Raw genomic sequence first — 27,035 nt, 5'->3', positions numbered from 1 at the left:
TCCTGATTCTGCCAACCTTCACCAAATGCAACTCCGCTCTTCACTAAGTGGTCGCTGATACAAAGATGCGTTTAAAGGTCTTAGCTATACTATAACATCACTGCTCATCTGTGCTCAAGGACAGATCGAGGAACAGGTAAATCACAATGCTATGTGATGTTAAGTGCTATAAATTCCTAAATCTCTCAAATTCTTCCCTTCATATCTCTCTCTCTCTCTCTCTCTCTCTCTCTCTCTCTCTCTCTCTCTGTCTCTTCTCTCTCTCTCTCTCGCTCGGTATTGAACCCAGACATACTAGGCTCTACCATTGAGCTACATCCCCAACACTGCCAATTACTCTTCTAAAATCCAAATGTAGCTGTAAAGTCCTTCACACTTTCACATTTTAGGACCGCGTTGAAGCTCTTTAGCATAATTTACCAGTCACTGCAAAATTTGGACCTAGTTTCAACTATCTCTCTTCTGATAGTCCCTATCTTGAAAGCCAGGGCTGCAAACTGAAATGCCTTATTCTGCCTTGTCTCCAGGTCCTTGCAAACATTTCTCTGCCTGATGTTCTCCTCCAATTCGCTTTCCAAGAGTTGAGATGTCACCTCCTTTAGGAAACCTAGAAACAGATTTACAACTCCTTTCCCTAAGTAGAGTATAGTCTAGAGGTTTCTTATAGGAGCCAGGGCATCACTGTTTATAAGTTCTTGTTACAGGGCTGCCATTATTTGTTTACAGGACAGTCTCACATTAGATGGTGATTCTGAAGTACAGGAGACTTGTGCCTGTAAAAAGTTGAACATAGAGTGGACATCCATTAAGTGTTTGTTGAATGAATGAATGATCTAGGCAAGCGCAGGAGTGAAATCTTCACTCCTTTCCAATTCTTTCATTTCCCCTTTTCTACATCATGGAATTTCTCCTAAACTATTTTTTTTAACCGATTTAATCTCCATCTGACTATCTTCCACCTAGCTTCACTCTGATATTCCCTGACTTTAATACGGTTATCCTCAAGTTATTTTATTTCCTTACCAATTTTCCTTTCTGAGCATTTCTCAATTCCTTGTATAGTGTCTCTAACTGTTCACTTCGCCTTAAGGTCTTTCTCCTGCCTTTTATTTTTAAAGATTCAGTAAATTTATACTTCTTAGACATTCTGTAAGGCACATACGATAGAGTTTTCAAGTGATTTCTCCTTTTTTTGGCACCAGATTCTCCCCTTTCCTCCCTGACCATGCACACTCCCCAGAAGTGCTTAACTTTCGTTCAGGACAAAAATGGGATCCTCTTGTTGATGGGGTTGGGTAGTTGAACTGTTACAAGAAATGGATATTTTCAGGCTATGCTGAAGAATCAGAGCTCATCACCAAGTCTAACCACAGTCAGGTGTGCCCAACAGAGGCACCCTATAAATACAATCCTTTCTTTAACCTCCAAAGCTAAATAAGTAAGCCACAGATGTGACAATGAAAAGGTCAAAGTGAGGAGCAATAGAAAAGGACAGGAGGCGGGACATAGTGAACCTGGAACACGCCCAGTGCGCCCCGAGTCCCTACCGGCTCCCAAGAACTTCCGCCTCCAGCGCCTCCCTAGCTCTGACAGACCGACGCCCGCGAGCTAGCCGAGCACGTGGTGGCGCGCGCGGCCCTGGGGGCGGAGCTGAGGGGGTCGCTGGGAAGGGACGCAAGACGTGCGTGCGTGCGTACGTGCTCGCTCACGGTGGCGGCGGTGGAGCGGAGAGGCCAGGGCCGGAGACCGAGCTGGGATCGGGCCCTGGGCGGGGGCGGTGCGAGCGGCGCCGAGCGGATCTTGGGGGCGGGGACGAACCGGGGCGGGCGGGACTGGAGCGGAGCCCGGGAACGGGGCGGGAGGTCCTAGGGTCCCGGGTTGTGGGGGGTGGAGCCGCACTTCGTCGCCGCGGGGGTGCCGGGACTCCGGCCGCAGTGCCGCCGCCATCACGGACTTCCTGTGGGACAAGCGCACGGGCCTCGCCGCCAGAACGGTGAGCGCGCGGGTTGGCGGACCTTGGGGCCGCGCGGGAAGATGGCGACTGCGGGGTGGGCTGGGGTAGGATTGTACTGGGGGCAAGGAACGGGGGCGAGATTAGGAGGAGGGTTGTGATCTGCAAAGCGGTGCAGTAGGGAAATGGAAAGGAGGTCGAACTGTACCCGGAAAAACCTACAGGAAAGTTGGAAGGAGGCAAAGTATAAGGAGTGATGGGGTAAGGATTGGAGTGGTTCCAGAGATGCAAAAGAGCATAATACCAAAGTTGGACCAACGGGTCCAATCGAAGCCAGAGAAGTATCACTTGAAGCATGCAGGAAGAGTTTCACTTTAAGAGTTCTGGGTTTTATGAGTGAAAAAGGTTTAGAAGTTGAGATCCCGTAAGCTAGAGATGCTGTGCGGGGAAAGGCCTATGAGGGATTTTAATGGCAGTATTACGGGGTGAGATGGCATTTATGTAGCTATGCTTATCAAGGTTGGATTACCTGGGAGAAGCTTGTGCTTCCATCTTCTTGGTTTCCTGCCCAGCCTCTTTAGGCCAAGAATGCATCAAATATCACCCTCCTCATTTTGAGGAGGTTGGCAAGAAGTGGCCCAGATTGGGAGCCAGATGTTGGAGTCCTTAAACCTTTTGCATACCTGATCCCAACCCCAAACAAGACTTCTGTCCTTGAGCAGTTTTAGTTCTGTTCTGCTATTGCCTTTCTGGATTTTGACAGTGATTTCTCTCTGATTTTTTTTTTTTTTTTCCTTCTTAAGAAAGGATTTTAGAACCATACCATTTCAATTTCATTAACTAGAAGGTGGGCCAGCTCTCAGCCAAATAGTGTGGATATTAATTAAAAACCAGGTATTTTCTACTACCTAAGCATAGGATGGGAGGGGCCAGATAGAAAACTGAGTATAATTTGGGCCTACTAATTTATTAAAACCTCTCCCAAGGAATTTGACTAGAGATGTGAGAGGTGATTAAGATAGTTCAAGTTTAGATCCTTAGAACTTGGCTAGTGTTTGGAGTTTGCCTGCTGTATGTAGAGTTCTAGAAACTGCATTCCTGCCCTTGGAACTCTGATATTCTAGTTGGGGAGATAAAATATGCTTTTAGCAACTATCAGACATAACTGTAAATTAAAGCTTTATTCTGTTGACTTGTGAGGAACACAGGATGGCGCACATGTATTTTAGATCACAGCAGGGATGGACCATGGCAGTCTCCATCAGTGGCATCCTGTAATAAACTGTAGCTCAAACTTGAAGGTCTTTGTGGAGCCATGTTTCAAGAAAATCAGGGTAGAGCAATTGAACTTAGGGGGCTTTCTAGAGTGTTATACCAAAATTAATAGGTGAATTTATCTTCCAAGGAGGAGAAATTGTAAGGCAGAGGAAGACTAAGGAAGTTGTGAGTGGTAAAAGGAGATAGAAATAACAGAAAACAGCATAATATCTTTGGAGCAACCAGTCCTTGGAGGAGACTTCTGAAAACAGACCTTTCCCTACTATTTCCATTTTTCTATCCCTTCCAGATGCCTCATCCCCGAAGGTACCACTCCTCAGAGCGAGGTAGCCGGGGGAGTTACCATGAACACTATCGGAGCCGAAAGCATAAGCGACGAAGAAGTCGCTCCTGGTCAAGTAGTAGTGACAGGACACGGCGACGCCGGCGGGAGGACAGTTACCATGTTCGTTCACGGAGGTGAGGCCTCAGGAAGAGAAACGGACTCCAGTTCACTTGCCTATTCATTTGTTCAACAAATATTTATTGATTACATGCTAAGGCATTGTGCTAAGTAGCTGACTGAAGGTGATGTTGAAGATGGAGAACAAGGGATAGAGGGAGGGGTAGCCCAGTGATAGAGCTCTTACTTAGCATATGTGAAGCCATAGGTTCAATCCCCAGCACTGAACATCAGCAAAAAAAGATGGATAACAAAATGAACCATTTGTACTGCAGTGTTAAGAGTATTATCCTGGCCAGGCACATGCCTGTAATCCCAGGGACTCAGGAGTCTGAGCATGGGGATTGCAAGTTTGAGACTGGGATTGGCAACGTAGCAAGACCCTATCTCAAAATAAAAAAATAGAAAGGACTGGGGGTAGAGCTCAGGGGTAGATTGCTTGCCTAATGTGCTAAAGTCCTCGAGTTCAATCCTCAGTACCACACACATCAAAAAGTGTTATCAGGGACTGGGGTTATGGCTCAGTGGTAAAGCCTTGGCCTGGCATGTGTGAGGCACTAGATTCGATTCTCAGCAGTACATATAAATAAATAAAATAAAGGTCCAAAAAAAATTTTTTTTTTAAAAAGTGTCATCATAGAGAAAGTACTAACTTGGCTGCAAGCGGTGGTGCACGCTTATAATCCCAACAGCTCAGGAGGCTGAGGCAGGAGGATCGTGAATTCAAAGCCAGCCTCAACAACTTAGTGAGGCACTAAGCAATTTAGCAAAAGGTATGGGAGTATGGCTCAGTGGTTAAGTGCTCCTGAGTTGAGTACCTGGTACCAAAAAAAAAGGACTAACTTGAGGGGCTCAGGATATACCGGGGTGATTTGGTTAAAGTTGGGCAGGCTTGTGAGTTCAGGGAAAACTCCCAAGAAAGTGACATATAAGCTTGTCTGTAGGAAAAGTAGGTGTCAAATGGGAGAAGTATGTTCAGGTAGAGGGAAGTATGTGCAAAGGACAAGAGCTGGAGGTAGCTAATGAGAAAGTTAAGAGAAAGTTAGATTTGCATGTTGTTAATAATTTAGTGTTTAATCAGAGAAATGATTTAGAGCAAGGCTGATTTCAGTCAGAAATTCTCAAGAAAGAACTGGTTCTTTGTTCCGTTGTATCTCTGGAGGAGAGGAGAGGGAGTGGTACTGCAGATCCTTTTCAGAGGTCATGGTGACATGCAGTTGTGGTAATCCTTTGCTTCCTCACCTTACTTCTCTGGTCCTTTATGCAGTCCTCTCAGAGTGACTCTTAAAGTGTCTGAGAGCACTTTTTCTGGCATTACTCTTTGTCCTTGTTGAGGCATGTCCTTGTCACGTGGTGTGGCAGGGAATGTGGCTTGAACGGATGCACCTAATGGGGATATGTTGTCCAACAGCAGCTATGACGACCATTCATCCGACCGAAGGGTATACGACCGGCGATACTGTGGCAGCTACAGGCGCAATGACTACAGCCGGGATCGAGGCGAGGCCTACTATGACACAGACTATCGGCATTCCTATGAGTATCATCGGGAGAATAGTAGTTACCGCAGCCAGCGCAGCAGCCGGAGGAAGCACAGGCGGCGGAGGAGACGCAGCCGAACTTTCAGCCGTTCATCTTCGGTGAGTGCCAGCCCAGGCCCTTCCTCTCCCCTCTCCTCTTCAGGCCCTCTGGGACCCTGGTAAGTGAAAAGTATCCTTGATCTCAACGGAACTTTGGGGCATGAACACTGAGGTGGGCACTGAGTCTCTGCCTACCTCTTGGAAGCTCTACGATTCTTGAAGGGCCCCAGAATCTGCTTTGGAAATGGATGGGCATTGAGCCTTTGTGAACTCCAGTGCCCTCCCTGGCATGCGAGGCTTATTGTGTTGGAGCAACTCTTCTGCCCCAGAGGCTTCCATTCTTTCATGGGGACCTTGCTTGTGAACTGCCTTTTTCCCCCAAGCCCTGGGCTCCGTGGCCCCCTTAGTAGGCAAGCTTGGGTGGGGGCAAGGGGAGACCTGTGCCCACCCAGAAGGGCATTGTGTAGAGCATGGGGTTGTGGGTGACACTGGCAACGACATCACTTCTCTGCTCTGCCCATGCCTCTCCCTGTTCCCGTTTTGGGTTTGGGGACTTGGGATTGTACGCCGCTCTCTCTTCTCACACCAATCCGCCTTACTGCATCTGACGTGTTCCCTTCCACTGTCCCCCATCATCGTCTGTCCCCCATGGCTGGGCGCCTGTGACCGGTGACCCCTCCACCACCCACCCCGTCTCCCTCCGGCCCCCGCTCCGACACCTGGCTTGCTCCGACCCCCCCCGCCCCCCGACAGCAGCACAGCAGCCGGAGAGCCAAGAGTGTAGAGGACGACGCTGAGGGCCACCTCATCTACCACGTCGGGGACTGGCTACAAGAGCGATGTACAAGCCAAATCGTAACAATCCTATAGCCTGTATTGGTCCCATAGCCATCCTAACGTCCCAAGCCAACCCAAGTCACAGCCTCTTTGCCTTTTCTCCGTGGTGTTGTTCATCTGGGTGGTTTGAGTTGCTGTTGAGAATTGACCTCTGTTGTCCACTCCCAGCTCTCATGGCCCCTGGGTTAAAGGTGGTGGGAATCATGCAGGGGTTTCATCCCCTGTGATCATCTGTATCTGTTCCCCTTCCTTCATCTCACCCCAGGTTGCTATACCCTTTTTCCTTCCAATTCAACTCATTCGCCCCCCCTTCTCTCCCTCCCTCTCCCCGACCCTGCTGTCTTTTATTTCAGATGAAATTGTAAGCACCTTAGGAGAGGGGACCTTTGGCCGAGTTGTTCAGTGTGTCGACCATCGCAGGTAACTGGCAGCCCCCTTCCTATACCATACCTGCTAGGTATAAAGAGATGGTGGGGGTTACCTGGGGCTTTTTTGCTAGTTAGCCAAAGGCAGGAATTCTTAGTCCCTGCACAGCCCCATTCCATCTGAGAGGTTCTCAAGAACCTAGCAAAAGTTTGCCCTGCCAACCTACAGGGGTGGGGCTCGAGTAGCCCTGAAGATCATTAAGAATGTGGAAAAGTACAAGGAAGCAGCTCGACTTGAAATCAATGTGCTGGAGAAAATCAATGAGAAGGACCCTGACAACAAGAAGTAAGCAAGCAAAAAGAGTATACGGGGAGGCTGGGAGGCTCCACCCCTACATAGGGAAGACTCCCAGACCCAGGTTAGGCAGGCAGGGGTGTTTAGATTCTTCCATCCATTCATCTTTTGTTTATCATCTTAGAGTAGTACAACATCAGGGTAGGCAGGCAAGGCCTGGGACATTCTCTAATCCATTCCTCTTGTTTTCAGGACAGTTAAGAGTGCTTTGCAGTTTGGCCTAACCCTAGGATGACTTTTTTAGAGATACACGCTGAAAATGACCCTGGAACTGAGCGACAATATCTATCAAAAAATGAATTAGTGCTATGAGCTGGGGGTGTAATTCTGTGGTAGGGCACTTGTCTACCTAGTGGGTGCAAGGCCCAAGTTTGGTTCCCAGCTCTCAAAAAAAAAAAAAACCTTAACCTATGCTTTTATACCTAAACTATGTTGATGAGGCCACATACAGTAATATTTTCACATACATTAATAGGCATTAAGAATAAGAACATTAAACAAAGCCATAATAAGACAAAGGTATAAACATGGGCAAAATAGTGGCTGATATTGAATGAATTTTCATATGATGGGGTTGGGGTTTAGAAGGGAACATTTAATAATTCAGAATTCACACTAGAGCTTGGCATTTAACAATTCTTCAAAAGATAGAATAGTTTTTGGACTATTTAAATGTAGGAAGTTGGGCATGGTAGTGCATGCCTACAATCCCAGCTATTGGAGAGGCTAAGGCAGGAGGATTTCAAGTTTGAAGTTGATCTGGGCAATTTAGCATGACCTTTTCTCAAAATAAAAATTTTAAAAGGCAGGGATTCTGGGGAGCTGGTGTGATGGCACATACCTGTAATCCCAGCAACCTGGGAGGCTAAGGCAGGAGGATTGCAAGTTTGAGGCCCTCCTGGGTAACTTAGCAAGACCTTGTCTCAAAAAATAAAAAGGGAGGGCTGGGGTTGTGGCTCAGTGGTAGAGCACTTGCCTAGCATGTGTGAGGCACTGGGTTCAATTCTCAGCACCACATACAAATAAATAAATGAATAAAGATTCATCAACAACTAACAAAATATTAAAAAAATAAAAATTAAAAAAAAATAAAAAGGGCTGGGGATGTAGCTCAGTGACAATAGCACCCATGGGTTCAATCCCTTGTATCAATAAATAAATAAATAAATAAAATGTAGGAAAATGTTTGGAAGATTGGCAGGTAGTGCCCCTTCTTGGGTCTACCAGAAAAGCCATTTGCTAGCTGAACTGAATTTTATTGCTAATATTAGCTGGCATGTTTTTACACAATTATATGGAATCAGCAACTATATAGGCCCTCCTTCTGGAGGGGTGGTGGGCAGATTGGAGCTCATCAGACATCCCCCTTCCCCCCATCTCTCTTCCCAGCCTCTGTGTCCAGATGTTTGACTGGTTTGACTACCATGGCCACATGTGTATCTCCTTTGAGCTTCTGGGCCTTAGCACCTTCGATTTCCTCAAAGACAACAACTACCTGCCCTATCCCATCCACCAAGTGCGCCACATGGCCTTCCAGCTCTGCCAGGCCGTCAAGTGTGAGTGGGGTGGGCTGAGGTGGACTCTGGGGCAGCCCCTCCCTCCATTGGACCTCTTCTGTCACATTTGTGGACTGGGCAAACCCCTAAATAGTCAAAGCACAATTACCTGCAGTTCTGTTGTTCACTGTCATCTTGGCCTCTCTTCTTCTAACATCACTTCTAGACTTATGTCTTCACCATCACTTACTCCACACCCAGCCTAGTAGGAACTAAGAGACAGCCTTTGAAGTCAAAGTGCTTAAGTCTGTCCTTCCCCCTCCCCCATTAGGAAATTGTTAGCAAACACAAAGAGACAAAAATACTCCTGTCAGAAGTTTACATTCATCTAAATTGAGATGTTCTCTGTTGCAGCAAAGCAGATGGGAATATGGAATAATTCAGCTATGGGGCCAGGTAGGGAGGGACTCCAGACAAGTACATAGTTCTACTGAGTTCATAGCAATATAATTTTATAGAATTGAGTTCACAAAATGTCAGATATACACACGTCAGAGTCAGTACAAAACTACCACCTGTAAGCACACTTTTTTTTTTTTCCATCAGTTGAAATACATGTATACTTTATGTTAGAAACAGTAGGGCTTTTTAGACCAGGCATTTCATTTAGTTGTAGAGCAGAAAGCAGCCCTAGTGATTCTGGATCTGCCTCCTTACCAGCTTTGCTCTGGGTGCTCAGCTTGGGGTTAGGTGGTGCCAGTTAGCTCTGGCCACCTGAACTAAGCCTGACCTGGCCTTCTCCTCTGCAGTCCTTCATGATAACAAGCTGACACATACGGACCTCAAACCTGAAAATATTCTGTTTGTGAATTCCGACTATGAGCTCACCTACAACCTAGAGAAGGTAAGATGAACAGGGTCCGCCTCTAGGCCCTTGGAGGCAGACAGCTGGCCTATTTGGCTTTTGTTTAGCTCTTTGTCTTCCCTTACTTTTTTTCTCCCTGTCTGGCTTCAACTGGGTAAAACCAGAATAGGTTGAAAGGGAAAGATTTAAGAAGACGTGAATTAGGAGAGAACTTGGAAAAAGTGCTTTCCAATAGAGTGAAAATGCCTTCTTTTTTTTTTTTTTTTTTTTTTTTTTTTTTGTTTGTTTGTTTCTTAAAATACATTTCTGTGAGATTGGAAGGCTCAACTCCCTTGACTGACTAGAGATGATGGAGATTTCAGAGCTGAAGAAGCTCTCCATAGCTGGTCATGGTGGTGCGTGCCTGTAATCTCAGTGATGTGGGATGCTGAGTCAGGATGATCCAAAGTTCAAGGCCAGCCTTGGTAATTTAGCAAGGACCTAAGCAATATAGCAAGATCCTATCTCAAAATAAAAAGAGCTAGGGATGTAGCTTAGTGGTAAAGAGCCCCTTGGTTAAGTGTCCCCTACCAAAAAGCAAACAAACAAAAGCAAAGCAGCTCTTCATCTCTTGACTTCTTTGCTAAGTGTTACATATTTTCAGGAAAACAATGTATCAGCTATTTGGTGTAGTCTTCTGATACATGCTTATAGACTTGCATCCATTCCATAATCACTGTAATTCTCTCCCTCCACTGCCCTTTTTGTTGTTGTTAGGGTTTCACCCTAGTGGCACTACTGCTGAGCTGTAGCCCAGTCTCTTTTATTTTGAGACAGGGTCTTGCTAAGTTGCCCAAGCTGGCATTAAACTTGTAATATTCCTGCCTAAGCCTCTGGGGTTCGAACCCATGGGTGCTGAGACTGACCCAGAACTTTTGATCCTCCTGCCCCAGCCTCCCGAGCTGCCTGGATTACAGGTGTGCACCACCACAGCTTGCTCCCTTACTCCTAAAAGTTCCACTGTAAACAAGGAGATTTTCTGTGGTATGTGGTAGCAGGCCATAGTTGGCTGGGTTTGTGTTTTGTTTTTTTGTTTTTGTTTTGTGATTACTGGGCTTTAAATCAGAACCCAGGGGCACTACCATTCAGCCACATCCCCAACCCTTTTATTTGTTTATTTTATTTTATTTATTTTTGGTACTGTGGATTGAACTCAGGGTGCTTTATTTCTTAGCTACAACCTTAGTTCTTTTTTTTTGAGAAAGGATCTTAATAAGTTGCTGAGGCTGACCTTTAACACAGTATCTTTCAGTTTTAGCCTTCAGTCACAGAGATTGTGGGCATGTGCCCCTGCACCTACCTTTATATTTTATGTTGACACAGCGCCTCGCTAAGTTTCCCAGGCTGGCATTGAAATTGTGGTCCTCCTGTCTCGGCTTCTTTTTTTTTTTTTAGTTATACATGGACACGATGCCTCAGTGCCTCACACCTACTAGGCAAGTGTTCCACCACCAAACTGCAACTGCAGCCCCTACCTCAGCTTCTTGATTTGCTAGAATTATAGGCACTCAGCTAGAGCTGACTTTTTAAGGCTCAGAGGCACCTTAGAGAATAGTGGTAAAATCGGTTTGCAGTACAGATGTTCATTCACTCTCTGCCTTGCTCCTAGAAGCGAGATGAACGCAGTGTGAAAAGCACAGCTGTGCGGGTGGTAGACTTTGGTAGTGCCACCTTTGACCATGAGCACCATAGTACCATTGTCTCCACTCGCCATTATCGAGCACCAGAAGTCATCCTTGGTAAGGGCAAGACCATCCACGTATGTGAAGCAATGTGATGGTGGTGGTGGTGCTAAGTCTTATAACACCTTTTCCCTCCCACTCCTTTCAGAGTTGGGCTGGTCACAACCTTGTGATGTGTGGAGCATAGGCTGCATCATTTTCGAGTACTATGTTGGCTTCACCCTCTTTCAGGTAAGTGGTAAAGGGTCTTACTTGACCACCTGACATTCTTCTGCCTGATTTTATTTGCTGAAGACTTGCCTATTTGCTCTTCCATATTGCCCATCTAGCCACCCAGCTTCCCAGTGTCAGTTCCATGCTTATTTCTGTCTTTGCTTCCTAGACTCATGACAACAGAGAGCATCTAGCCATGATGGAAAGGATACTGGGTCCCATTCCTTCTCGGATGATCCGAAAGACAAGGTGAACTTTGAGTGAGAAGGGCCTAACCCTTTTCATTTTCTCATTACAGAATAGGTCTGTTTTATGTCATTTTTTCCTTTTCTTTGACAGCTTCTGTTCCCCAGTTACTCTTTAATGTGGAAATAAGTGAAGTATCTTATAATAAGGGAAACCTGAGTTCCTCAACCTCTCCTTTCCCTCTAGAAAGCAGAAATATTTTTACCGGGGACGCCTGGATTGGGATGAGAACACATCAGCTGGACGCTATGTTCGTGAGAACTGCAAACCACTGCGGGTGAGCCAGGCAGGGAATAAATAGTGCCCACCACCCAGAGGTCAGTTCTTAAGGTAGTTTGCCCCTGAAATGCATTTCACAAGCAGGGTTAGGAAAGGAAGGGAAGAAAGCTGAAAGAAGACACCATTTAAGGTCAGATAAGAAGTAGTGACTACGTGGAGGGAAGGAGGTTAGACAGCGTAACCTTGACAACCAGACAGCAAAGCAGTGTCTTGGATTCTTTAGGACAGACAGAAAAGAACAAATTACTGTTTGAAGGGCTTACATTTTAATGAGCTAAAGAAGATTCATGATGTTAAGGATCTACAAATAGAACTTGGAAAGAGTATGAAGGAGTGATTGTGCTAGTGGGATGGTGGGTGGAGCTATAGTATCAGAAATGTTGGTCATAGTTTGATCATGTTAAGATAGCATTCCAGTCAATTCCAAGGAGAGCCTTGGATCTTTCTCTAAGATGGAAAGGTAGGGCCTTGAAGAAGAGGCAGGATTTCTCCTGCCTCACTTTTTTCCTGCCCTCCTCCACCAGCGGTATCTTACCTCAGAGGCAGAGGACCACCACCAGCTCTTCGATCTGATTGAAAGCATGCTAGAGTATGAACCTGCCAAGCGGTTGACCTTGGGTGAAGCCCTTCAGCATCCTTTCTTCGCCCGCCTTCGGGCTGAGCCACCCAACGCCAAATTATGGGACTCCAGTCGTGATATCAGTCGGTGACGATCAGAACCTGGACCCCCCTGCATCTATTATAGCAGTGGGTGTCCAGTCTAGGACACTGGTGCTTTTTTATACAAGATAACAGAGCCTGAACTCATTCCCTCCTGGCTTTCTGTACACCTGTGAATATGTGAAATAGTGTAAATATGTACTTATCCCTTCAGCTCTTGCCTTGTACATAATGCTGTTCATTCACACACTTCCCACCCTTACCTGCCCCCTCACATGGAGTTGGATGGGGGCAGAGTGAGGAAAACAGGTGGCATCTATCCCATGTTTTATAAAGAATTTTGTACAGTCTTTGTGAAATAAAATGACGTGCTTCATCTGACCCCCATCCTTGGAGTTTGAGGTTTGGGGGTGCTGGGGTGGAGGGATGAGACAATTGGCAGCTTTTCTGAATTTGTGTATGAAGGGAGGCCATCTTACCCTCCAAAATTAGTCAGCCTGGTCACCGGTTTGACCACCTAGTGTCAGGAAGGTAGCGAAGATTTATTGCAGGTCTAAAAGGAGAAAGGTTATAGGGTGGCACTTCTCTGATCCAGTAATGAGGTTGGGAAAGAGATCTTACTGTAGTCGTTAGACTACCTTCCAGGATAGAGCCAGAAACTGGTTGAAAACTTGGGCTCCGTCGTCATCTGTCAGGTCCTGACGCGAGACCACCTGGGAAATGTAGTTCGTTGAAAGGAGGAAGTCACGTGGGGGAAGGGGCCGTACTTGGCGCCCCAGACCAAGTTGGCGGTGTCATGTGAGGCGTTTCCTTCTTTACTTTTGGCTAAGGCGCAGGCGCAGCTCGCTGCTGCTGCGGGGATTCCTGTGATCCTTCCGGTCGGTTCAACCAATCGGTGCATAGAGAAGCTAGGCGGACCGAGAGGAGTGGAGGGAGCCCGGAGAGCCTCCGCCGCCTCTACCTCCGCGGCAGGGGCGTGGAGGGCAGGGGGCGGTCGAGCCCGCGGTTGCAAAAATGGCTCAGAGCAGAGACGGCGGAAACCCGTTCGCCGAGTCTGGCGAGCTTGACAACCCCTTTCAGGTGACTTGCGCTGATCCCACTTTGGCCAGTCGGGTTGATTCTTTCTGGCTGTGTCGGGTCTGGCTAACTTGTATTCCCACTCGTGACATTTGATCCGGGGAAGTGCCGCCACGTGGGAGTGATGGTGATTCCGGACCGCTGAACCCTTGTGGTGGGAGGCAGGCCCTGCCCCTTTTGGTATTGGCAGTGTTGGGTGATGAGCTTAAAAGATAGTTAAGTCTTGGGCCAACCGCATGCCTCCGACGGAGCCGTACTGGGAGACACGGGTAGTTTACTTTAGGAGAGGTCCTGAAGAGTTCCCTTGGTGGTATTGAGTGCCAGCTAAGCCCAGGTCTCTGCCCTCAGGACCCAGCTGTGATCCAGCACCGACCCAGCCCTCAGTATGCCACACTTGACGTCTACAACCCTTTTGAGACCCGAGAGGTGAGCAGTTGGAGAGCACAGGAGGGCAAGAAAGGGAAGAGTAATGATAAGCACAGTCTGTGTAGGTGCAAGGGACTTAAGTGTATGCAGAGGTAGGAATAAGCACAGTCGTCTTAGCTCCTGGGAAGACATCAGTCAGCCATGGGATGCCTAATCCTGGGGACTCCAGGGCCAAGGGGCAGTCTGATTTGAATTCTAAAAGTCAGTCCTGGGGAAAACTCTGGGAAGACTTTCTTGAAGAAAATCAAGATTGGGAATGTCGAATTGAGAAAAACTGCAGTTGGAAGACAAGGAACGAGGAAGATTAGCCTATTTGTCCCACTAGAATAGAAAATGGTGTTTAAAAAGTTAAGGGGGAGCTGGGCCCAGTGGGACGTGCCTGTAATCCCAGCAACTCTGGAGGGTAAGGCAGGAGGATTACAAATTGGAGGCCAGACTGGCAATTTAGACCCTGGTTCAAAATAAAAAGGATTAGGGTGTAGCTCAGTGGTAGAGCGCCCCTGGGTTCAATTCCCAGTACTGCAATAAATAAAGGACAAAGCAGTTGTTAAGGGGTTGGGTATGAAAATAAATGATTTCAGTTCTTGTTAAGGAATTGGATGTGAGGGCTGGCCATGGCTGCTTCAGGTAATAAAAGAATTCGTCAACATAAATCCAACATAGGAACTAGCTTCCAAACAACTGGGAGAAGGGCTGCTGCCTTAGGTAATAAATTCTACTTCTAGAGGTTTTCAAGTTGATTCTAGGTTCCTGTGATATTAAACACTAGATGATCTATAAAGTCTTTTCCCCAACAGCCGTCACCAGCCTATGAGCCTCCTGCCCCTGCACCATTGCCTCCACCCTCAGCTCCCTCTGTACAGCCCTCAAGAAAGCTCAGCCCCACTGAACCCAAGAACTATGGTTCCTACAGCACTCAGGTAAAGCAGTGTATGCAAGTGGGAGCCAGAGAGAAGGGCCTATCCTGGGTTCCAAGACTCACCTCCCTTGCTCATGCTGGGCAGGCCTCGGCTGCAGCAGCCACAGCTGAGCTGCTAAAGAAACAGGAGGAGCTGAATCGGAAGGCAGAGGAATTGGACCGCAGGGAGCGAGAGCTGCAGCATGTTGCCCTGGGTGGCACAGCCAGTAAGTGAATCCCTGGTAAAGTGAGGAACAATGTCTGACAATTTGCAAGGAGCAAAAAACCAAACGTCTTAAGAGCATGGGCCCTATAGTCAAACTGCTGAGTTTAAGGTGTGGGGACACGTCATTAGCCATGACCTGTTAGCAAAATTACTGAAATTACTTAATGATACTGGGGCTTGAACCCAGTCCTATGCACCTGCTAGGTGAGCACTCCCATTACAGAGCTGCACCCCCAACCCCTTGGGTACCTAATCTTGAGAGCTTCAGTTTCCTTCTTTGTAAAACGTGAGTAACATTTGTGTCTCTTTGACAGGATTGTGGTGGGTGTTACACAAAGTTGTATGCAAAGTGCTCAGGTGTAGCAAATTAATATAAACATTTGCTATTCCAGTTATTTTTTCACACTTTCCCCTTATCTCCTTGGACCCAGAATTGAGAGGACTTGGGAAGGGAGGAAAGGAGGATCAATTCCTCATTGGCATCTGCCTCACTTCTGGGGTCTTCCTGCTCTCTTTGTGCCTTACAGCTCGACAGAACAATTGGCCCCCTCTACCCTCTTTTTGCCCAGTTCAGCCCTGCTTTTTCCAGGACATCTCCATGGAAATTCCCCAAGAATTTCAGAAGACAGTATCTACCATGTACTACCTCTGGATGTGTGAGTAGTAAGGTCCTTTTTGGAGGAAGTTACAGGTAGATCTTTTAAAAACCCTGGAGTCCACTCAAAAACCAGAAATTTCACTTTGCCTCAATATTTGAGCATAAAGAAATTTTCCTGGGATCTTCCTGGGTTACTGTTTTAAAAATTGCATTTAGAATTCAGACATATTCACCAGCTTGCTAGCAAGTGTATTTTCTCATCCCCACTCTTTCTTTTGTCCCCATGCATAATAAGTAGGACCTCACTGTAGTACCCTGTACAGGTTTGAACTCTTCAGTCCTCTTGCCTCAACCTCTCTAGTAAGTGGGATGTCTGTGTACCACCATGCTTGACTGTATTCTGAATTCTCTTTTCCTCCACTTTTTTTCCATTGTAATTATACATAATAGTGGGATTTATCATGCCATTTTTGTACACTCACACAACATAATCTCATTGGTCTCATTCCCCAATATGTTCTGAATTCTTTATATTCTTTGCAAAGGATCTAGTCATTGTGGTGCACACCTGTAATACCAGCTACTTGGGAGACTGAGGCAGGAGGATAGTAAGTTCAAGGCCAACCTGGGTAACTCAGTGAGACTTTGTCTCAAAATAAAATTTATTTTAGTCTTTTTTTTTTTTAATTTTTTATTTTGCTAGGGATTGAACCCAAGGCCTCATGTATTCTAGACAAGTACCCTACCACTGAGCTATACCCTTATCTCCTCAAAATAAAATTTGAAAAAGGGCTGTTGATGTAGCTCAGTGGTAACAATACCCCTGGGTTCAATCCTCAGTACCACCGGGTGGCAGGGGGGCAGGGGGCAGGATTATTTGCAAGGGGATCACTTGTGATTGAGATTTGCTTGTTCCATTCCCTGTTGAGCTGATTCCATGAAAGCTGGAGCTGCCTTTCTCTCCTTATACTGTCACATCTGGTGAGCGTTGTGGGGAAGGCGTGTATGAAGTAGAGTTCTTTGCAGTTCAGAAGGACCTGTCCATCATCCTGTCCCCCTGCTCCTCAGGCAGCACTCTGGCTCTTCTCCTGAACTTCCTCGCCTGCCTGGCCAGCTTCTGTGTAGAGACCAGCAATGGCTCAGGCTTTGGGCTTTCTCTGCTGTGGGTCCTCCTTTTCACTCCCTGCTCCTTCGTCTGCTGGTACCGCCCCATGTATAAGGCTTTCCGGTAAGTGGGGAAGGGGTGATTGGGGACCTGGGATAGGCCCCACATCAGCTTCTCTGGCCCTAATTCCCCCCCCCCCTTTTTTTTTTCTCTCTTTGCAGGAGTGACAGTTCATTCAATTTCTTCGTTTTCTTCTTCATTTTCTTCGCCCAGGATGTGCTCTTTGTCCTCCAGGCCATTGGCATTCCAGGTTGGGGGTTCAGGTCTGTGAAGCTGCCAACCATTCTTATCCTCCCTTCCCACTCCTCTAGACCAAGCCAGTACTGGGAACAGCGGTAAGAGTGGTTCAGAAAAAGGAAATTATTTCTCCTTGGAAGTACTAGTTTAATGAGAAAGACGGCATAATTAGCGTAGAACTCAGACAGCTCTAGACCAGCAGAGACTGAGGGGAAGAGGTCTGTGTGTGGTCAAATCTGAGAAGGCTCCCTGGAGGAGGCATATGTAACAATGAAGAGGGGAGAGCATCCTCAACAGAGAAAGGTCTGTTTGGAGGGAGGATGCTCAGAAAAATTTGCAGAACTAGAGCTAATGGTTCACAAATTGGAATTAAACTGTGAAGAGTGGATGTAGTGGGGATTGTGGTTGGTGGCATGCTGCCAGACTGGCAGGGGAGTGACTGCTGATGGGAGGGGTGGGGATAGAACAAGTTCAGGACTTAGTGGAGAAGTTGAGAGGACTCATACTTGGATGTGAGCAGCCCTCCTCACAGGCACATGCCTCCCCCACAGTGGCTGGATCTCGGCTCTGGTGGTGCTGAAGATCAACACAGCTGTAGCTGTGCTCATGCTGCTGGTTGCTCTGCTCTTCACTGGCATTGCTGTGCTGGGAATTGTGATGCTAAAACGGGTGAGGGACTGTGTAGAAGGTGGGACCAAGAGGGTGAGATCATGGGTCCCTACAGGCCTTATTGGAACAGGAATAATAGGAGCAGGCCAGGTTGAGGGGTGGGTTCTCAGCTAATGGACCTCTGGAGTGTGTGTGTCTGTGTGTACAAGTGTGTGTGTTGGGTGAGAGGGTCAGAGTCCAGAAGGAAAAGCAAGAACAGCCAGCTGGTGAGAGTTGGTAGTGTCAGGTGGGGCAAGGCAGCAGTGACTGCACTATCCTGAAATGTCTGCCCTCTTCTTGCAGATCCACTCCTTGTACCGTCGCACAGGTGCCAGTTTTCAGAAGGCCCAGCAAGAATTTGCTGCTGGTGTCTTCTCCAACCCTGCGGTGCGAACCGCAGCTGCCAATGCAGCCGCTGGGGCTGCCGAAAATGCCTTCCGGGCCCCGTGACTCCTGACTGGGATGCCCTGGCCCTGCCACTTGAGGGAGCTGACATAGCCCCATCCCTGAGGTCTCTGGGACTTGGGGAAACATCACTACTTGATGGTTTCTCCTTAGTGCCCCCAATTCCACGGCCATGACTGCTGAACCTGACTTGGGGTGCTGGGAGTCCACTGTGATCTAGTCACTGTTCACCCTTCCCCCCATTCAGGCCACACTGCTGCCACCTCTCACACACCCCAACCCAGCTTCCCTCTGCTGTGCCAAGGCTGTTGCTTCGGTTATTTAAATAAAAAGAAAGTGGAACTGGAACTCACCTGTTTCCTGAAATTTTAATGGGAATTAAGTCTTATGAAAGTGGAGGGTACTGGAGTGGAAACAACGTGGCAAGGAAGGTAGGAAAAGGCTTGAGTGTAAACTGAGAGCTGTAGTGGGGGCAGGGCGGTGGACCTGGGTGGCTGGTGCTGGAAGCGGGTAGGACGTCCACACTGGGCGTGGAAACGCGGAAACACCAGGGAGCCCTGCTCCCCAGCCCTCTCCATTAATGATGGAGGAAGAATCCGTTGTCTGCCTGGAACGCTGCGGCCAGCCGCCAGAGAGGCTGGGTGGGGCACACAACGTAAGCAATTCTGCCAGGGTCTGGGCCCCGCCTCGCCCTGCCTCCCCACCCTCCTCAGGGTTTGGTTCTGGACTACAGTTCCCGGGGTTCACCGCGCTGGCCCGTGCCGCCGCCACGCCTCTCCTCCAGCACCAACCCCATCCCCATCCCCCGCCTCCAGTGTTCGACCTGCTGCAGCCTGAGCTGGGGGAGCGGAGCATGGTGGGGAGGGGAGCGGAACCAGCGACCCGGGAGGCAGCAGCACCGCGGCCTCTCCCCACCAGGCGGCCCGGATCCTACTGGACATCCTGAGGGCATACCGACTGCGCCTCTAGAGTCACCCCGCGCCGACCCCTCCCCTCTTTAGACTTATATCCCTCTTGCCTTTACCCTTCCCACCCATTCCTGGACTCCGGACCGCCGCCCTCCTCTCTGTAGGACCGGCCCTTCTCGGCGCCCCTCTTCCCTAGGGAGATGAGATGAACCGGTGTCCCCGTGTCCTCATCGTCGCCCCAGGCACGGTGCCCATCCTGTGCCCGTGGTGGGGAGGGAGCACCCCGAAGTCCCTCCGTGACGCCCCTCCCTTGGGCTCCCCCGCAGCTGGCGTCCCTGGGCGATGTCCCAGGGGACCCAGCCAGGGGGCGGGCTCTAGAGAGAGGGGGGTGGAGAGGAGAAAGAACCCGGCCTTGGGTGCCTCTGAGATGCTCCCAAGCGCCAGCGGGGGCCGAGCGAGGCGCAAGCAACCGGGTGGCAGGCATGATGCCCTCGCCTAGTGACTCCAGCCGCTCGCTAACCAGCCGGCCCAGCACTCGGGGCCTTACCCACCTCCGCCTCCACCGACCCTGGCTGCAGGCCCTTCTCACGCTGGGGCTGGCCCAGGTTCTCCTGGGTATCCTGGTGGTAACCTTCAGCATGGTGGCCTCCTCCGTCACCACCACTGAGAGCATCAAGAGGTCCTGCCCCTCTTGGGCTGGGTTCTCGGTGAGTTGGGTGCACAGTGGTTGGGTGGGGGAGGCTCCTCGGGCCCCACCCCTCTTCGCTAGCTGCAAGCCCACATCCTCGCCTCTCCTCCCTCTCCTGGTCCTTTCCCTCCTTGCAGGGCTGGGTGCATCCTGTGGCGAGGGGCTCACCCAGGTGCCTCCCCTGCCAGGCTGAGCCTGTGCCCACTCTGTCCCCAGCTGGCGTTCTCCGGGGTGGTTGGCATTGTGTCCTGGAAGCGGCCATTCACTCTAGTGGTAGGTGCCAGGGTCCATTACCTACTGGGAGGCAGGTGCCCAGCACCAGAGGGAATGCCCACTTATGTCCTCAGAAAGGGAATTGGCTCTCTAGTTGGTGCCAGGCAGACATGAAGTGGTTGTGGAGGAGAGTGGCTCCATCCGTGGTAGAGGAGTACCATGAAGGTCCCAGCCCTAAGTTGGCACCCCTTTTTTCCCCAGATCTCCTTCTTCTCTTTGCTTTCGGTGCTCTGTGTCATGCTGAGCATGGCTGGCTCTGTTCTCTCCTGTAAAAATGCTCAGCTGGCCCGGGACTTCCGAGACTGCTCCATGGTGAGATTTGAGGAGGCAGAGCTGGAGAGAACTGATTGGGGGAGGTGTGCAGGATACCTGAGTTTGTCCTGACCCAGGCTGCCTCACCCTCCCCACTCCTACTCAGGAAGGAAAGGTCTGTGTGTGCTGCCCCTCTGATCCCCTACCTCGGCCCTGTCCAGAGTCCGGGCAGGAACTGAAAGTTGCCCCTAACTCCACCTGTGAAGAAGCCCGAGGAGCCCTCAAGGTGAGTATGCACCGCACCCCACTTCTCCAGCCCTCGCAGTTTCTTCTTCTACCATATTTCTGGTTCTCATCCTTGCATCCCCTCCTGAGGTCGTCACAGGGCCAGAATAGTTGGGATGTTTTTGTTTGTCAGTGCTGAGGATCAAACCCAGGGCCTTGAGCATGCTAGGCAAATGCTTTACCACTGACCTACATCCCCAGCCCTGAGAATTTATGGAATTTACCCCTCCCCAAGCCCTCACTCCCCTTACCCCTTTCTCTTCCCTTCCCCAGAACCTGCTCTTCAGCGTTTGTGGGCTCACCATTTGTGCCGCCATAATCTGTACTCTTTCTGCTATTGTCTGCTGCATCCAGATTTTCTCTCTGGACCTCGTGCATACGGTGAATGGGGAGCTAGGGCCAGGCAGGCATGGTGGGATCAGAGATGTGTGGGACTGGGCTTGATGGGGCAGTGGCTACAGGTCTAGCTTCTGAGTATTAGGGGCTGTGGGTCACCTACAGGGCATGATGACTATTGGAGGTATATTTAGGATACCAAAGTGAGGGTGAAGAGAACAGATAACAGGGAGTGAGTTAAGTACCTGATGCCTGTCTGTGACCAGAAGAGGGGGCTTAAGAGTGTAAGACTGGGTCGGGTAGAGTCAAGAAGGTCCTAGATGTAAATGGAGATAAATGGTAGACAATTCTGTAGTGATGGAGAACATATGGTGATTCTGGAAATGAGGCCATGAAGAGGAGGAATTTTGTCAGGCATGCCTGTGGTCCCAGCTAACTGGGAAGCTGAGGCAGGAAGATTGCAAGTTCAAGGTTAGTCTGGGCAACCCAGCAAGATCTTGTCTCGAAATAAAATAAGAAGGATTGGGATCTAGCTTAGTGGTAGAGCACTTGCTAGCACATACCAGGTTCTGGGTTCCACAAGCAGTACCACAAAAAGGGAAAAAAGAGGAGGAATTTCTGGGTGGGTAGGACCAGCTGTGGAGGCTCAGGGTGGTGGCAAGGTTAAGGAGGAGCTTGTTGTGGGTGAGGGAGCAGCCTGAAGTAGAGCTTCTTGGAAGGGGTAGGGCCATAAAAGCAAGGTAGAGAGGAAGGAGTTTGGGGGGCAAAGAGGTTATTCCCAGAAACCAGGCTCACTGATCTACTTGCTCCATAGCAGCTGGCCCCTGAGCGCTCTGTCTCAGGCCCCCTGGGGCCTCTGGCCTGTACATCCTCGCCTCCGGCCCCTCTCCTACACACCATGCTAGACTTGGAGGAATTTGTGCCACCTGTGCCCCCACCACCCTACTATCCTCCAGAGTATACCTGCAGCTCAGAAACAGATGCACAGAGGTGAGGCCAGGTTGGGTCCTGCTGGGGGAACTGAGGAAGGGGACTGGGGTTTGACCTGATTTGGTGGGGAGGAATCTTCATGGAGTAGGAGTTATTTTCCAGGCATTGATCCTCTTCCTCATCCTACCAGCATCACGTACAATGGCTCCATGGACAGCCCAGTACCCTTGTACCCTACTGATTGCCCCCCTTCTTATGAGGCCGTCATGGGGCTACGAGGAGACAGCCAGGTGAGAGCAGGATTTGGTGTGGGCTGGGAAGCAGAGAACAGAGCCTGGAAAACTGAGAAAGTTGTAAATGATGGTTAAGGATAATAATAGTTCTCATGATTATTATAGTACTAGCATATCCACTGTCATCTTTGATCTTCCCCAGAGCCTAGTGAGGTGGGTGGTTTAGGGACTTTTATTTCTATAGTTCAGATGTAGAAACTCAGGTCCACATAAACAAAGTGACTTGTACAAAGTGACAAAGCTGGTCTGGAATCTATTTCTCCAAGAGCTCTGTCCAGACATGGTGGTGGCCATGCCAGCATGAATGGCTGACCCTTGGCCCTTGTCTCTTCTGCAGGCTACTCTGTTTGATCCTCAGCTTCATGATGGCTCCTGTATCTGTGAGCGAGTGGCCTCCATTGTAGATGGTAAGCAGAGTCGAGGGGTGGGTAAGGGTAGGGAGGCCAAGGACAGCATGGCTGGGTGGGAGCAAAAGGTGGGGAACACTGGCTAAGCCAATGATTTAGGGATAAATGAGGTTTGTGGCTTCTTGGAACCCTGGACCGTCTCCTCTGAGATAGAGCTGGAGGTACAATGGCCCTTAAAAAGCTGGGCTTGGGAGAAGAGGACCTGGTTGCCTGGGCCTGGACGCCTGGTGCTATCCAGTGCCTCCTGCTGCCCACAGTGTCCATGGACAGCGGGTCTCTGGTGCTGTCAGCCATTGGTGACCTCCCGGGCGGCTCTAGCCCTTCAGAGGACTCGTGCCTGCTGGAGCTGCAGGGCTCCGTGCGCTCCGTTGACTACGTGCTCTTCCGCTCTATCCAGCGCAGCCGCGCGGGCTACTGCCTCAGTCTGGACTGTGGCCTGCGGGGCCCCTTCGAGGACAGCCCCCTGCCTCGGCGGCCTCCGCGGGCTGCCCGTTCCTATTCCTGCTCTGCCCCTGAGGCCCCACCCGCACTGGGTGCCCCAACGACAGCCCGCAGCTGCCATAGGCTGGAGGGCTGGCCACCCTGGGTGGGACCTTGCTTCCCCGAGTTGAGGCGTCGGGTCCCCAGGGGAGGCAGCCGCCCAGCAGCAGCTCCTCCCACGCGAGCCCCCACTCGCCGCTTCAGCGATAGCTCAGGTTCCCTCACCCCACCGGGGCACCGGCCTCCTCATCCGGCTCCCCCGCCACTGCTGCTGCTGCCACGGTCCCATAGTGACCCGGGCATCACCACCTCCAGCGACACCGGTAAGCCCTCCCCTCTAACCCTTGCATTCAGGGGAGGATAGGCACTGGGCGTTAGAGGGTTAATGATGCCTACCAGGACTTGGGATGCTTTTGAGGTCCCTGAGGAAAAAGAAGAGTCCATTCTTGCCAATACTTTTTTTTTTCAGTGTCAGGTATTGAACCCAGGGGTGCTTTAACACTGAGTTATAACCTCAGCCCTTTTAGTTTTTATTTTGAAACAGAGTCTCACTAAATTACCTAGGCTGGCCTTGAATTTGTGATCCTCCTGCCTCAACCTCCCAAGTGGTGGGATTACAGTATACAGGCCAGCTGCAGTACACTTCTTCAGTGCTCACTTCCCAGGAACAGAGCATGGACAGCTCTTTGGCTAAAGTAGAGTACTTTTTTTTTTTTTTTCCCCCCTCCCAGTACTGGAGATCCAACCCAGGGCCTCATGTTTACTAGGTGAGCACACTACCACACAGCTACATCTCCAGCATCCCTACTTTTATTGTTGTTGTTCTGGGGATTCTGCCTCTGAGCTACGTTCCCAGCCTTTAAAAATTTTTATTTTGAAATAGGGTCTTATTGAATTGCCAAAGCTGGTCTCAAACTTTTGCTCCTTCTGCATCAGCTTCCCCAGTAGCTGGTATTACAGCTAATATAATACCACCTCACCCAGTGAGAACTTGTTTTTGTTGTTTTTTATATCTCCCTGGAGGGGGTGCACCATTCCTCTCCAGGAATGCAATACCAGGTCGATGTGTGGAGTGGATGGAGCAAGCTCCTATTCCATCTCCTTGCTCCAAAAATCCACTTAATATATTGTCCTCAAATAGAGGACATATCAGATAGTAAACTGATGAGAATGGATACAACACTTGATCTTAGCCAAAAAGCAGAGAATTAATGGACTTGTTTTTTCAAAACAGCTTGGGTTACTTACCTAATCTCTACAAACCTTGGTCTCTCACCTGAAAAACAGGTATAAAAACAGTACTTCAACCAAAAGTGCTATGGAGTTGCTGAGAAAGGAGATAAAGGAAGTAGTCTATGGCCATGCCACACTGAAGGCACTCACTCTTGTCTAATCTTGGAAGCTAAGCAGGCTAGACCTCCTTAGTACTCAGAAGGCAGTTAATGCAAGTGAACAGCATTAGCTCAGGAACGACTCAATAGTACTATGAAGTACCAGGATCTGGAAAGGCTGCAGCCTTGAATGATAGCACTGTAGTCCCTGTCTTTGTGCACCATCCCATCTAGTTTCTTGCACAAGTGGGCAGAGATGGTGACTTCTTAGTTGGAGATGGAGGTGGGAGCCATGAACTCTCTCTGAGCTCGAGTTCTCATAAGAGAGTGGAGAAATGGTGGGTGTATCCACAAAGCACTCTTGTTTACTCCTTGTCTCCCCCAGCTGACTTCAGGGACCTTTATACCAAAGTGCTTGAGGAAGAAGCTGCCTCTGTTTCCTCTGCAGATACAGGTCAGGCAACTGGGAGGTGAGGATTAGGGGATAACTATCTGGCCCTCTCTGTTCCCCCCATATCCCAGTCTCTTCTCTCTCTCTCTCTTCTCTTCAGGGCTCTGCTCTGAAGCCTGCCTCTTCCGCCTAGCCCGCTGCCCTTCCCCTAAGTTGCTGCGTGCCCGCTCAGCTGAGAAACGGCGCCCTGTGCCCACCTTCCAGAAGGTTCCCCTACCCTTAGGCCCTGCACCTGCCCACTCTCTGGGGGACCTGAAAGGAAGCTGGCCAGGCCGGGGCCTGGTCACTCGTTTCCTCCAGATGTCCAGGAAATCCCCAGACCCCACTGGCATTGGAGCCCATGGACATAAGCAGGTAAGCATCAGGGGAACCAGGAAAGATCCCTGGAAAACTCTGAAGCTCAGGTTGAACCATACTGATGCCCTGTTCTGTGTCCCTCTCCAGGTGCCCCGAAGCCCATGGGGCCGGCCAGGCAGAGAGAGCCTCCACCTTCGCAGCTGTGGTGATCTGAGCTCTGGTTCCTCTCTGCGGCGCCTCCTGTCTGGCCGGCGGCTGGAGCGTGGAACTCGTCCCCACAGCCTCAGCCTCAATGGGGGCAGCAGGGAGACAGGGCTCTGACCTGGGTTTCCTGTCATACAGAACAGATCCAGATGAATACTGGGGCCACAGGCACCAGCTGGTTGAGATCAGCAGCCCCTAGCACCCCCTTGCATTGGCTGGCACAAAAAAACAAAACAAAAAAGAACAACCCTGCTATGTATCCCCCAAAGTGTCTCTTTCCCTCTGCCTTTGGGGCTCCTGCTGCTTGCTTCTGCCCCTTTGGACTGGGAGAGCTTCTGTTCTGTGCTGCATGGGTGTTCAGGCCATCAGGGGAATGTCCCTGCTTACAGCATTGGAAGAGAAAAATGAATAAACTCCCTCCAGCTCAAGAGTAACTCTGATTCTCAGGGGCACTCTGGTCAGGGAAATAAAATGTGTCCTGTGTGTTTAGGTAGAGGGGAATCTGTGCCTGTGCACTGGGGTGGTGAGGTAGGCATAAAGAGCCAGAAATCTGGGTGACCTCTCAGCTCTGCCACCTCTAGCTGCATGATCTTGGGCAAGTTACTTAACCTCAATTGCCTGATCCATAAAACATTGTGAAGATGAATGTTTGTAAAGCTCTTAACACACAAAGTAAGCCTTCAATAAATTTCAATTACTCACTTCTCTTCTGGACTTCCCCCCCCCCTCCCCCCATAAGGTCTTGCTAAGTTGCTGAGACTGGCAACAAACTTGTAATTCCCCTGCCTGCCTCTGGAATAGCAGGCATTATAGGCATATGCCATACCACCATCACTGTGCCCATCTTTTCCTAGACTTCTTTGATCACCTGTGAAACTTGCCCTCATAACTCATATTTAAGAAAATTCAAAGCTATTTTGAAAAACCACATTGTATCTTTGCTCATTTTGATAGCAAAAGGGTTTCTTTCACAGGCTGGGGATGTAGCTCAGTTTGTAGAGTGCTTGCCTCACAAGCACAAGGCCCTGGGTTCGATCTCCAGCACTGTAAAAAGAAAAAAAGCAGGGGAGGGGTTCTTTCTTTCTTTTTGATACTAGGGATTGAAACCAGGGGAGTTTAACCACTGAGCTATACCCCCAACCCTTTTTATTTTTCTAAATTTTGAAACCTTGCTAAGTTGCTGAGGCTGACCTCAGACTTGAAATCCTCCTGCCTCCGTCTCCCAAGTTGTTGGGATTACAGGCTGTGTCACCATTCATTCGCTCCTCATCTACTTTCATCAGGCTATTTTCCCTACCTCTCCCCAGCTACTGTTTCCTGCTCCCCCCACTTTATAGGGCATTGGACCAGGAAAGCTTTATCACTGAGCTACATCCCTAGCCCCAGCCTTTTTAAATTTTTATATATTTTTCGTTTTTTGATATGTGGATTGAACCCAAGGACACTTTACCATTGAGCTACATCCCCAGTTCTATTTATGTATGCATGTATGTATGTATGTATTTATTTAGGGATGGTCTCACTAAGTTGCTAAAGGTGTTGCTAAGTTGCTGAGGCTGTTCTTGAACTTGACAATCCTCCTGTTTCAGCCTCCTGAGTAGCTGGGATTATAGGTAGGAGCCACAGAACCCAGGCTAGCCACTGCTCTTGACAAAGTTTTTGCTTCTCTGCCTCTTTAAGCAGCAATTAGCCCAGATAATCAGCATTTTTCTTCTTAAAATTCTTTGTAAACATCACACTCTCTTATTTTTCCTCCTACTTTACCCTCTGGGTAGCCTTTACTAGCTTTTATACCTCTGCTGGACTGCTGAACACAGATGGCCCCAGGACTCTCTACAGAACCCTCTCTTCTACTTCCCTCTTTCTGTTAATACCCCTATTAAGGTCCATAGCCATACCATGTATGTGTTAACATGTAACTCCACCTTTGAC

At 49.3% G+C, this 27,035-nt stretch overlaps 2 protein-coding genes across 11 annotated transcripts; both read left to right on the top strand.

Annotated features, from left to right (window-relative positions):
* The first annotated feature begins 1,820 nt into the window (after positions 1–1,820).
* On the top strand, positions 1,821–18,316 carry LOC306643561 (dual specificity protein kinase CLK2). 7 transcript variants are annotated; one of them, XM_079109797.1, is made up of 20 exons: positions 1,828–1,993; positions 3,519–3,688; positions 5,083–5,311; positions 6,005–6,092; positions 6,442–6,508; positions 6,683–6,799; positions 8,198–8,364; positions 9,114–9,208; positions 10,818–10,947; positions 11,039–11,121; positions 11,273–11,352; positions 11,536–11,626; positions 13,714–13,791; positions 14,589–14,711; positions 14,796–14,916; positions 15,443–15,571; positions 16,582–16,741; positions 16,840–16,941; positions 17,467–17,584; positions 17,867–18,316. In XM_079109797.1, exons 2-20 carry the CDS (start codon positions 3,519–3,521, stop codon positions 18,011–18,013), a joined length of 2,295 nt encoding a protein of 764 aa, XP_078965923.1. In that variant the 5' UTR covers positions 1,828–1,993; the 3' UTR covers positions 18,014–18,316. The 7 variants fall into 7 exon arrangements, with proteins under 7 accessions (XP_078965920.1, XP_078965919.1, XP_078965918.1 ...); XM_079109794.1 differs by lacking the exons at positions 13,714–13,791; positions 14,589–14,711; positions 14,796–14,916; ... (3 more) ...; positions 17,467–17,584; positions 17,867–18,316 and adding an exon at positions 12,153–12,669 and having other exon boundaries at positions 1,821–1,993; positions 5,086–5,311; positions 6,008–6,092; XM_079109793.1 differs by lacking the exons at positions 13,714–13,791; positions 14,589–14,711; positions 14,796–14,916; ... (3 more) ...; positions 17,467–17,584; positions 17,867–18,316 and adding an exon at positions 12,153–12,669 and having other exon boundaries at positions 1,821–1,993; positions 5,086–5,311.
* Positions 18,317–18,723: 407 nt separating this feature from the next.
* ENTREP3 (endosomal transmembrane epsin interactor 3) lies at positions 18,724–25,808 on the top strand. 4 transcript variants are annotated; one of them, XM_079109753.1, is made up of 12 exons: positions 18,728–19,583; positions 19,781–19,837; positions 20,039–20,149; positions 20,256–20,375; positions 20,648–20,755; positions 21,528–21,700; positions 21,831–21,930; positions 22,271–22,340; positions 22,598–23,143; positions 24,537–24,605; positions 24,703–24,956; positions 25,047–25,808. In XM_079109753.1, exons 1-12 carry the CDS (start codon positions 19,359–19,361, stop codon positions 25,218–25,220), a joined length of 2,007 nt encoding a protein of 668 aa, XP_078965879.1. In that variant the 5' UTR covers positions 18,728–19,358; the 3' UTR covers positions 25,221–25,808. The 4 variants fall into 4 exon arrangements, with proteins under 4 accessions (XP_078965881.1, XP_078965879.1, XP_078965880.1 ...); XM_079109752.1 differs by having other exon boundaries at positions 18,733–19,583; positions 21,525–21,700; XM_079109755.1 differs by lacking the exon at positions 20,648–20,755 and having other exon boundaries at positions 18,724–19,583; positions 21,525–21,700.
* Positions 25,809–27,035: the final 1,227 nt, after the last annotated feature.

Source organism: Sciurus vulgaris (assembly GCF_902686455.1).
Source record: "Sciurus vulgaris genome assembly, chromosome: 1".
NCBI lineage: Eukaryota > Metazoa > Chordata > Mammalia > Rodentia > Sciuridae > Sciurus > Sciurus vulgaris.
Note: the sequence above shows the minus strand (reverse complement) of the source record. Positions and strands in the feature narration are given on the sequence as shown.

Excerpts from the sequence above, each read along its gene's own strand:
- LOC306643561 (XM_079109797.1), top strand. The coding sequence starts at position 3,519 with ATGCCTCATCCCCGAAGGTACCACTCCTCAGAGCGAGGTAGCCGGGGG. Across the intron at positions 11,353-11,535 it reads CGGATGATCCGAAAGACAAG|AAAGCAGAAATATTTTTACC; the intron begins GTGAACTTTGAG and ends CTTTCCCTCTAG. Across the intron at positions 17,585-17,866 it reads GAATTGTGATGCTAAAACGG|ATCCACTCCTTGTACCGTCG; the intron begins GTGAGGGACTGT and ends CTCTTCTTGCAG.
- ENTREP3 (XM_079109752.1), top strand. The coding sequence starts at position 19,359 with ATGATGCCCTCGCCTAGTGACTCCAGCCGCTCGCTAACCAGCCGGCCC. Across the intron at positions 19,838-20,038 it reads AGCGGCCATTCACTCTAGTG|ATCTCCTTCTTCTCTTTGCT; the intron begins GTAGGTGCCAGG and ends TTTTTTCCCCAG. Across the intron at positions 23,144-24,536 it reads CACCACCTCCAGCGACACCG|CTGACTTCAGGGACCTTTAT; the intron begins GTAAGCCCTCCC and ends TGTCTCCCCCAG.